This window comes from Orycteropus afer, unplaced genomic scaffold, assembly GCF_000298275.1.
Source record: "Orycteropus afer afer isolate SDZICR_OR568_19922 unplaced genomic scaffold, OryAfe1.0 scaffold00015, whole genome shotgun sequence".
Lineage (NCBI taxonomy): Eukaryota > Metazoa > Chordata > Mammalia > Tubulidentata > Orycteropodidae > Orycteropus > Orycteropus afer.
The window spans coordinates 12948511-12960092 of record NW_006921602.1 but is presented as its reverse complement, the minus strand read 5'-3'; the positions used below and the strand labels follow the sequence as shown (position 1 = coordinate 12960092).

At 38.3% G+C, this 11582-nt stretch overlaps 1 protein-coding gene across 1 annotated transcript in view; it reads right to left on the bottom strand.

Moving 5' to 3' along the window:
• The window catches only part of HERC1 (HECT and RLD domain containing E3 ubiquitin protein ligase family member 1), a 191859-nt gene that overhangs the window by 51356 nt on the left and 128921 nt on the right, over positions 1-11582 (bottom strand). The window contains exons 44-50 of the mRNA XM_042783232.1: positions 10141-10409; positions 9309-9361; positions 8425-8625; positions 6977-7151; positions 3997-4267; positions 3646-3859; positions 2646-2851 (exon numbers count right to left, since the gene is read on the bottom strand). Coding sequence (XP_042639166.1) covers positions 2646-2851; positions 3646-3859; positions 3997-4267; positions 6977-7151; positions 8425-8625; positions 9309-9361; positions 10141-10409 — 1389 coding nt within the window. The remainder of the gene's footprint in view (positions 1-2645; positions 2852-3645; positions 3860-3996; positions 4268-6976; positions 7152-8424; positions 8626-9308; positions 9362-10140; positions 10410-11582) is intronic.

Here is an 11582-nt window from a genome sequence, read left to right as displayed (position 1 = left end):
AGCCAAACAGCAGAAGAGAAACTAGATGAATGGGACCTTCTAAAAATTAAATTTTTATGTGCTTCCAAAGACTTTTCCAAAAGAGTCAAAAGAGAACCTACAGATTGGGAAAAAATATTTGGTAATGACATATCTGACAAGGGACTCATCACTAGAATTTATAGAAAACTCCAACACCTCAACAACAAAAAGGTAAATAATCCAATTAAAAAATGGGCAGAAGACATGAATAGACACTTCACCAAAGAGGATATTCAGGCAGCCAACAAACATACAAAGAAATGGTCACGATCCTTAGCCGTTAGAGAGATGCAAATCAAAACAACGAGATATCATCTTGTCCCAGCACTAGGAGTAAAGTTCAACAAGACAGAAAATATCAAATGCTGGCAAGGATGTGGAGAGATTGGGACTCTCATACATTGCTGGTGGAACTATAAGATGGTACACCAACTGTGGAAATCAGTATGACAATTCCTTAAAAAGCTGGAATTAGAAACACCATTTGACCCAGCCATTCCGTTACCAGGAGCTCTGGTAGTGCAGTGCCTAAGGCACTTGGCTGCTAACCAGAAGGCTGGCAGTTCAAACCCACCAGCCACTCCTCAGAAGGAAAGTTGGGCTAACTACTTCCGTAGTGATACTGCCTCAGAAACCCAAGGAGGGATCGTTATGAGTCAGGTCCGACTCGACGGCACATAATAACAACATTCCATTACTAGGTATACATCCTAAAGAAGTGAGAGCCAGGACAAGAACAAACATATGCACACTCATGTTCATTGCAGCACTATTTACAACAGCCAAAAGATGGAAACAACCAAACTACGGTCATACACACAATGGAATACTATGCAACCTTAAAGAATAACGTAGAATCTGCAAAACACCGCATAATGTGGATGAACTTAGAAGACATTATGCTGAGTGAAATAAGTCACTGACGGAAGGACAAATATTGTATTAGTCTGTTATTGTAAAAAGTCAAGGAAAGGTTTATATATGGAAGGATATTTTCTTTGTTGGTTACCAGGGGTGGGAGGGGAAGGGAGAGAACACTGTTGGATAGGTAGAGACAAGTATTGATTTGGGTGAAGAGAAGGACAATATACCAAATGGGAGTGATCAACACAGTGGCACTGAGGAAGAGGAAGACATAGAGAAGTAGGTACATGGGAGGTACAGACAACAAAGATGAACCCTTCTGCACATACAGTACGGTTTTGTCAGTGAAGGCAAACATGGATGTACGGGTAGATAGATGGGTGGACAAGCTGAATTATTAGGTATGTCTATGCAGCAGTGGGGAGCTCTGGTAGCGTAGTGCCTAAAGCACTTGACTGCTAACCAGAAGGCTGGCAGTTCAAACCCACCAGCCACTCCTTGGAAGGAAGATGGGGCAATCTACTTCCGTAGTGATACTGCCTCAGAAACCCAAGGAGGGGTCGCTATGAGTTGGTTCTGACTCGAGGGCACATACCAACAACAACTATAACATGCTGCAGGGAGTGTACCCAAGACCATGTATAGGGTTGGCAGACAATGTTTCTACAAGTGTATTGCTATGTTCTATAAGAATTCCCAAGTGTATAGTAGTGCTGACAAAGGACAAGCTTATAGTCACTTCTTGGGTACAGCCAGCTGCCCAGAGGGAGCAAGTCGTTGGACCTGTGGGCTCGGGACCATAGTCACAGGGGACATCAAGCTCAATTGGCACTTTGGCGAGTAGTGACTGGGATCTTAAAAGCTTTCAAGCAGCCATCTAGATGCAACGATGGGTCTCTCCCCTCCAGAGCAAAGAAGAATGAAGAAAACCAAAGATTCATGCAAACAATTAGTCCAAGTGACTGGTACATCATACAGTCCTCTGCCTATATGACTATGAGACCAGAAGAACTAGATGGTACCACTGTCAACCACCTGGAGGGGAATCTATGTAAGAGATCGTGGATAGAGTGGGAGAACAATGTGGAACAAAACTCAAAACGATTTTGGAAAAAAAAAAAAAAGGGACCAGGTCTGCTGGTCTGTTAGAGCCTGACAGAGCTACTGTGACTATGGCCTCTAATTGCCCTTCAGGTCTGGAATTGAACCCATGCCTGTGGGTTCCAGCCAAACAAAAGACAGGCATAGGAGTTGAACATTTACCTGAGGTAGATACACTCCTTGGAGAAGATAATCATGGGAGAATAGAAGGGTTGTGTATGCACAGGGACATAGCTCAGGGGACAGGAGTGCATGCAGGGAAGGACACAGGGAAGAGGTAACTATGGGGAGGAAGTGGGAGGGGAACTATTATATTGTGGTGAATTGTAGTCAATGTCATGAGACAAAATGTGAACTGCTGAATGGAAAGTGAATTTGCTCTATAAACTTTCACCCAAATCACAATTTAGGAAAAAAAAAAAAGAGGCTAATTTCATCTGCTCTCACATATACAAGCTTTCATCTTTTGTGAGGCTACTCTTTTGGTTTTCTTAGTTTCCATCTCACTTTCCCATTTGTAAACTATTATGTTAACCCAGTTCACAGAGAAAGAATTGGTAATAACCAGAAAATCTTGGTAATTTAGTAAGAGAGAGACAAACAGACACTATTTTATCTTACGTAGGGTGATTACCATCCATCAGGGTCAGAATACATACTCTGTTCTGATGAGCCTCCAACTTGATAAAGGAGCATTTTCTGAGATCTCCTCCCATATCAGCCAGTGTCTGTGGAGTAGTTTGGTTGTCGCGGTCATGTGCAGCTAGAGTGCGCACCAGCTGTTGAGCAGCCCATTGCCTATGCTGTGAGGACAGCCTAGAGGAGAGGCAGGAGGCTGCCAGGGCATTAGCCAGCTCCAGAGGGCCTACAGCAGAAGGATCATAGGAAGGATGGGCATACAATTGGGCAATTAAACCTGCTTAAACAAAACAATGAAATGATGCCCAGGTGAGAGCTGGTGGTAGTAAAGGAAAAAAAATGGGTTAACCCATATCTTTTAAGTATTAGCACTTTTATAAGCAATCATTCACTAAAATATGCATACAAGGTATAAAACATTCATCTCACATAAAATTATATAATAAATCTGACTCATTGCAATTGTACATTATATATATATATATATATATTAATCAACAGTCCTTGCTCTAACACAGTAAACTGAGGATGCAACAGGAAACACTTTAAGGCCCAGACAGAGGCAGCATGTCCTTAAGAATAAGAGTTTGGTTTCTACTGCTCAAAAGTGATCTTAGAAGCCAGTTAATGGGTTGATGGATTAAAAAAAAGCTCATTTCTCTAGGCCAAATGGTCCTAATGAAGGGAAAAGCAGGCAGTAGTGATTAAGCAGCTTCTTCAAAGTGTTATTTTCTGAAGACAATGAGAAAAGTAACACTTTATCTAAACTTTACAAAGGTATCTACCAGAATTATTATCTTTAGTGACTTAAACTATAATCTAACAAGACTAACTTAGTACTTTTCTAGTATATTTCCATGCACAATGAAAATGTATTCATGCATTCTTTTAGATTTAAACTTAAACTTTTATGAGTTAAACACATTATGCCAATCATCACACACAGCACCAAAACATCATTTTTTTAAACACGAGTCAAGTTCATTAGAAAGCTATGTATTTAAATAATTTGAAACTTACCTTTCTTTTCAACTTCTGACTTATCATAGTTAGGTCTCAGTTTAGCCCCTTTGTCAGCCAGTAATGCCACAAGGGCCTGAGTTACAACAAAGTTTGGGGAGGTTACAAGCTTATTCTCTTCAGCAATTCCTCTGAGAAAGCTGGGTAGAAACTTTCGTTGAATTGGATCATCAACTGTGGTTAGATTTACACCTGTTGCAGCAGAAATCAAGTTCTGAAGAGGCAAGTGGAACAAAAGGTTTAATTACATATATATAATTTTGGAACAAAAAGATGACTTCACTTCAAAAGGCTCCTCAAGAATCAGGCACATATAAGCAATGGACAGAAAAAGCATCAAAATGAGCTTACCTGAGTACATAACTGCACCAGCAGTTTTGCAGCACTAGGGGTGTTGGATGCCAGACATCCCACTGCTGTGCTCAGATAGGCTAGGCAAGAGATGGGCTTGTTGGCCTTGCTGTGCCCACCTCGTGAGCGTTCTGAGGCGCTTGCCATGGCAGAAGGACTGGTAGAGAGGCCAGCTCTCCCTGCTGCAGCCAGGCACATTAATCGAACCAGTGTTCGGATATCTGTTAACCCCAGAGACTCAAGACCAGCAGCCAGGCTGCAACTGGAGCCACTGCCAAAAATGGAAAACATTTTAGATGGATGAAGAAAACGGACTTCTTAAGAAAATTTGGATCCTCACATATCATCCATAGCAAAAACAACCAGGATAAAAGGCAAGCCATAGCACTAGTCATAGATGTCTTGTAAGAAATGCCAAAAATAATTATGCAAGCTGGAAACTGTTACCTGAACACCTTTTTTTTCATTTTAATAAATAGTGATCTATACTGAAGAATAACTGAACTACTAAAGTATGCTGTTGTTGTTGTTGTTGTTATGTGCCGTCGAGTCAAACCCGACTCACAGCGACCCCTCCTTGGGTTTCCAAGGTGTTATCACTATGGAAGTAGATTGCCCAACCTTCCTTCTGAGGAAATATAAGATACAGAAATGTTCATTAATCATGAATTTTCACAAACAGAAGAAATATGTGTAACCACCCTCAGATCAAGAAATAGAATATTATCAGCTCCCTCAGAAGCTTACCATAGAACCCCTCTCAGTCACTATGCCCCCAAAAGTAACCACTATCCTGATCTCTAGCCATAAATTAGTTTTCCCTGTTTCTGGAGTTTATATAAATGAAGTAATGAAGTACTGTACTCTTTTGTTATTGGCTTCTTTCACTCACTATTACTTATACACTATCTTATACACTATCACTGTGTATAAGATTCAGCCATGTTTTTGCATTATGTTGTTATTGTTAATTGTCATTAAATCAACTCCAGATTCATCCATAGCAGAATGAAAAACTGCCCAGTCCTGCATCATCCCCATGGTTGGTTGCAGACTGGACTGTTGTGATCCATAGGGTTTTCATTGGCTGATTTTTCAAAGAAGATTGACAGGCCTTTCTACTCTGTCTTAATCTGGAAGCTCTGCTGCACCCTGTTCAGCACCAGAGCAACATGCAATCCACCACTGACAGAAGTGCAGTGGCTACACATGAGATGCACTGGCTGGGAATTGAACCTAGGTCTCCTGCATAGAAGGTGAGAATTCTACCACTGAACCACCACTGCCTCATTGTTGCATTATATCAGTAGTTTATTCATTTTCATTGACATATAAATGAAACCTATCACAATTAATTTACCCATTCTACAGCTGACAATCAGGTGGTTTCCAGTTTGGGGGTTATTATGAATAGTACTGCCATTAACATTATTGTATATGTCTTTTAGTGTACATACACAAACATTTCTGTTGGATAGATGCCAAGAGTGGACTGCTGTTCAGCTTTAGTTGGTACTATCAAATAAATAGTTTTTCACCAATTTATTTTCTCACCAGCAGTGTTGTAGTTGTTCACTTCCTCATGTTTTGTTTTCTCTTTATTTATTTATTTTTTTCCCACTCATTAATCTTAGCCACTCTGGTGAATGTACAAGTAGTTTCTCATTGTGGTTTTGATTTTTCATTTCTCTGAAGATTAATGAGATTGATCACCTCCTATTTGTGCTTATAGGCCATTTGAGGATCCACGTTTGTGAAGCACTTCTTATTGTATTTTGCCCATTTTTCTTTTGGGTCATCATCTTTTTCTTATTGATTTATATAAATGAATTATTTACATACTCTGTTGGTTATATGCATTGCTATTACCTTCTTCCACTCTGTGGTTTGCCTTTTTTACTTTTTAATAGCGACTTTTGCTGAACAAAACTTGTTTAATACAGTCCCATCTATGAATCTTTCTCTTTATGGTAGATGCCTTTTATGACTTAAGAAATCTCTACCTATCCCAAGGTCAAGAAAATATTCTATATTACCTTCCAGAAGCTCTAACTGATTTATGTTTCACATTTAGATGTAAAATCCACTTGGAATGATTTGTTTTATATAGTGTGAAGTTGGGACCAAGATCCTTTTTTTCCCTCCTATATGGATAACTAGAAGGCTGGTGGTTCAAACTCACCAGCCACTCCTTGGAAGGAAGATGGGGCAATCTATTTTCATAGTGATACTGCCTCGGAAACCCAAGGAGGGGTCGCTATGAGTCAGGTCCGACTCGACAGCACTTAACAACAACATATGGATAACTAACGACTCAACTCCAGTTACTGAAAAGACTATCCCTTTCCCCATTGCTCTGCAGTGTAAACTGTTGTTATAAATCAACTACCTATATATGTGTGGGTCAGTTTCTGGACTATTTGGTCTATTTGTCTATCCTTGAGCCAATATGCCACAATCTTATCTAAATTTTTTTCTAATTTTTTCCTTCAGCATCCTTCTACCTTTGCTGATTTGCTGATAAATACTCCTGCTTAATCCATTTCTTAAATATGGGTATTCTTGGCTCCCCTACCATTTGCACATTATACATCACAATGTAAACATGGCCAAGAGTCCCCGTGGCAGAATCTGCAGGCTGATTCAGCTAAACAGCTGGTTAACTTTGCAGAAAAATTAATTTGACCTTTTATGCTTGCCCCCTACCCAGTAGATCAACAGCCTTAGTTTCCTATTTCATATCACAAAAAAAAAAAAAATATGCTGCTTACTCAGCTACTTTAATGGCATCATTTTCCACCAAAAGAGCCAAGCATTAACTGAATGAATAAATGAATGACAATGATGACTATGTCTAACTTCTTTCAAGTAATAGTACATGTTCAAGTTTCTGAAACTTCTATCTTATCCTCTTCAACAGTACCAGAGTCTTGTGTAATAAATACTAAAAGCTAACAGAGCATCACTTGACAATGCTTACCTGACTGAGAGGAGAGACAGTGCTCTCATGACCATGGTTCTGGCCAGAAGAACTTGAGCAGCAGCAGTCACCCTCCTTAAAGCCACCACCCGGTCATGAGGGTTTGCCAGGGCAGCTGCCTGTTCACCTAATGTTATTCTCCCAGAGGAATTCTTTTCTACAGAGCCATGGCAACCTAAAAGACACAAGATTCTGTTAGTTTTCAAGCAAGGTAAGAAAAAAATAAATCCATACTACTGAAATATTTCCACATTTTACCTAATCTCAATGTTGCAAAGATTGCACATAATACAATTCAGAGTACAAACCCACTGCAAATCAGAGACTATGCAATGTGTCTTGCTCATCTGGGGCTTTGTAACACAGAAAATTTCTTGGGAGAAATAGTTATGTATAAGTCTATACCAGGTAGTCCTTGACTCACAAAAGGGTTCCCTTCCAACCACTTCATCTTAAATAAGTTCTGATATAAATCAAAAACTTCATTATTATTGCCTTTTATTATCAGTATCTTTATAAATCTAATCATTGTCTTTTGGGATTGGAAACATTACATATAAACTTACAGATATCTTTTAACATTGTATGCAGTACATATTATTAATAATACCCACCCACTGCCATCAAGTCGATTCCAACTCACAGCAACCCTACAGGACAGAGTAGAATTGCCGCACTGCTGTAAATCTTTACAGAAGTAAACTGCCCCATCTGTCTCTCACAGAGCAGATAACTAGTGGGTTCTAACTGCTAACCTTTTGGTTAGCAGTCCAATGCTTTAACCACCGTGCCACCAGAGTTCCTTACTATTAACAGTAAGATGTACAAAAGGAAAAAAAAAAAAAAAAAGACAGTCATAATGAGGTTCTTCATAATTCAAGTATGTCAGTTGTTCAAGTCAGGGTCAGGGAATAACTGTATAGGAGAAATTTTATTCTAAATAATTTTTTTGTTTTATTTTGCTCAATCATTATTTCTGTTGAAGTTACAGCAAAGATGTAACTTTTAAAATATGCTTTTGAATATGAATATGCTTTAAATATTTTAATTTGAATAATTTTAAAGCTTTAAATATCCTTTTGGTAGCTAAGCAAACAAATGTTGCTCCAATTCTTTATTTTGCATCCTCAGTAATAAAAATTACCATACTCTCTCATCCAAAAGAAAGAGTACAAAACACTTTTTAAACAGTTCCAGATTCTCATGGCACAAAGCAAAAAGAAAAGAAAAACTTGACTTATATTTTGTATGTTTTTATTACTTCAGTTTATTACTTCAGTATTTCCTTCAAAAAATCAAAACTTACTATTATATATGCCTTCAAAATATTAAAACAACTAGCTAAAGAAACTTGACGGAATAATGTTGAATTCTTATGTGTTTATCTATTTAAGAAACAAATTGAGAGAGACTTTATAAAATCAATGCAAATCAGCATTTCAGTTTACCTATTTGCATCAGAGTCTCTTCCATACTGTTTGTGGCTGTGACCATTGCTACTGATGCTCCCAGTGGATCACTATCAGGGAACTGAACTGGTTCTGGTACAATGCGCCGGTCATTTAAACCAAGTGGCCCAGCAAGCAATTCAAATTCTTCTTCACCTGTTAGCTTTTCATCTTCATCGACATCCAACATGTCCCAGTCTTCTGGAATTTAAATAAATAAATGTATGGTAGATGAACAGCAGTAAAACATACCTTTGCTGGTAATACTTATTGTGAAATATGTCTAAGATACTATGCACTGTTAACTCCAGTATCCACAACATGAACTCCAGCACCATCTCCTGGTGATCCAACTAAACTGTACTCCTGAGACACAGTGAGACAAAGGGAAAGAGGAGTCAGGATACTCAAATCCATTTAAAGTAACAGCAAATGTTACACCTGGTGATGGAGATGTCAAATAATAAGAAATATTGGCATGGAGCCAATAAAGAGTTTGTTCCCTGTCCATAATCTTTAAGAATTAAGTTGCTTCAAGTAAATGAATGTTCCAGATAATTTATGCTTACCTCAATGTTTTTTTTTTTTCACTTTCCTCACTTAATGAAAATTCAAAATGGACTACATTTAGGGAAAAAAAAGTTATGTCAAACAGAAATTAACATTCTATAGTGAAGCTAGTATTTGAACCCAGGTCCTTTTCTTTTGACTTTAAGCTAGGGCTGAAGCTATCAAGCTACCTTAAGCTTTGGGGGAAGTTTAAGTTAACATGTACATAAATACAAACACACACATATGAAGGTAAATTTTAGTAACAGATGTTAAGCAGAGGATACATATAAAAATACATGTAAAATAAAGAAGCTCTCAAAACAAACAACTACCTTCATACACACTGTCCTGCTTGCCAATTAGATCTGGAGCTTGTCCCTTGTACCTGCACCAAACATGAAGAACATTGTGTTTTTATATAAAATGGTTAGTACCCAAAAATGCAAATTAAGTCATTAGAACATTTTAAAAGGTCATTAATAAAGCAACACAAAATAAAAAAGTGTATTTCATGTTATAGGCTAATGTAAAAAACTACTGGAATGTAGACACAAACATGCTTACAAAATTAACTGACTATTTTACCAAATACTAGAGAGATTTCTGGGTCACCTACAACTCTTTTAATAAAAACTTGTTCCAGAAAGCTTTAAAGATTTTCTTAGCTGACAAGGCAAAACAACCTGTTCACCAGAACTGCTATTTAAGGATGTGACAAGAGAGTATCTTCAAGAAAGCTCATTTAGTTAAAACAACAACAAAACCCTGTATCTTCATGAAGAAAAAATCTTAATTAAGATACCAGTAAACTGGTGAAGAAACAGGAAGAAATTGACCTTAAGCCTCCTGAAGGTTAAGGCAAGGGTCCCAACCACAATTTGCCCACAAGTCAAAGTTCAACACAAGCAAACTCAAGTAAGGGACCTGTTGCCATGCCACTCGCCCTAGACTCTGAGATTCTCATAGGGTTCCAGCTCTGGTGGGAACACGAATTCCTCACCCCTTTCCATGCTTCCTGTCCCAATTCAGTGATGATAGGACTTTTCAGAAGGTCAAAAGTAACTTCTCACATAAAGAAGGCTAGGGTATCCATGCCTTAAGATAAAAGAGATGCTTTATACTCTTCATTCAGAGGGTCTGGAAATCTATACAATTTCAAGGTACCTGTCAGAACTTGTTGTCTTTGATTTGGTCTTCAGGGCTAAGTATTTCTCTCTGCAGCTGCCACATAATAAGTAATATGGATTTCCACTCCCACATTCACCACCAAACCAGCCATCCACATAGGAGCCATTGCTGCGATAGCCCTGGCGGTTTGCACTGCGCCCGCAGCCTGGGTGGTTTCTCTTCATGTGCTGATTGAAGCTGACAACACTGCATTCACACAGTTCACATACTACGACTTCTTCCCTGTCTTCAGATTCACAAACATGCTGTAAAAACAATTTCATATCAAATTATTAGTCAATTTAACATAAAATTGAAAAGTGATAAATAGAGTAAGATATTAACTATTTTGTTTACCTATGATGGAATGTTTGCAAAATGTTCATTAATGGGACACAGCAAATTTCTTTCAAATCAGAATTCAAAGCACACAATCTGAATATGTTCTTTGGCCTCCCTCATTCCCATAATTACAATAAAAGTAACTCATTATCTTACCAAGAAAAGTGCTAATAAAAAATGACAATCTGCCTTACCTCCAAAAGATTTTCTTAAACCCTCTAGTGAAAACAAGAACAAAACAGAACAAGGTCAGTGACTGACTACGGTACAGGTCATCAATTGCTCATATGCAAGTTCAAGATGAAGCTGAAGAAAATTAAAACAAGTCCACAAGAGCCAAAGGATGACCTGTGTACATCACACCTCAGTTTAGAGATCATCTCAAGAACAGATTTGATGTATTAAACACTAATGACTGAAGATCAGATAAGCAGTGGGATGACATCAAGAATATCATATTTGAAGAAAACAAAAGATCATTAAAAAGACAAGAAAGAAAAAAAAGATCAAAATGGATATCAGAAGAGACTCTGAAACACGCTCTTGAACATACAGTAGATAAAGTGAAAGGAAGAAATGATGAAATAAAGGAGCTGGAAATAAAAGAAGCTTTCAAAGGTGGTTTGAGAAGACAAAGTAAAATATTAGAACAAAATGTGCAAAGACCTGAAGTTAGAAAACCAAAAGAGAAGAACATGTTAAGCATTTCTCATGCTGAAAGAACTGTAAAAAAAATTCAAGCCTCAAATTGCAATACTGAAGGATTCTATGGGCAAAATACTGAATAATGCAGGAAGTATCAAAAGGAGGTGAAAGTGCTTGGTCACAGCCAGCTACCCAGAGCGACCGAGTAGTTGAACCTGCGGGCTTGGGACCACAGTTGCAGGGGCCATCAAGCTCAAATGGCATAACATACTATACAAAACATTGTTCTACCTCCTACTTTGGCGAGTAGCAACTGGAATCTTAAAAGCTAGCAAGCTGCCATCTAGATGCAACGATGGGAGGCGGGGCAAGATGGCGGACTAGGCAGAAGGATTGCACAGACCCTCTTCAACAAAGAAAAGGGAAACCAATTAACACAGATACAGAAGATA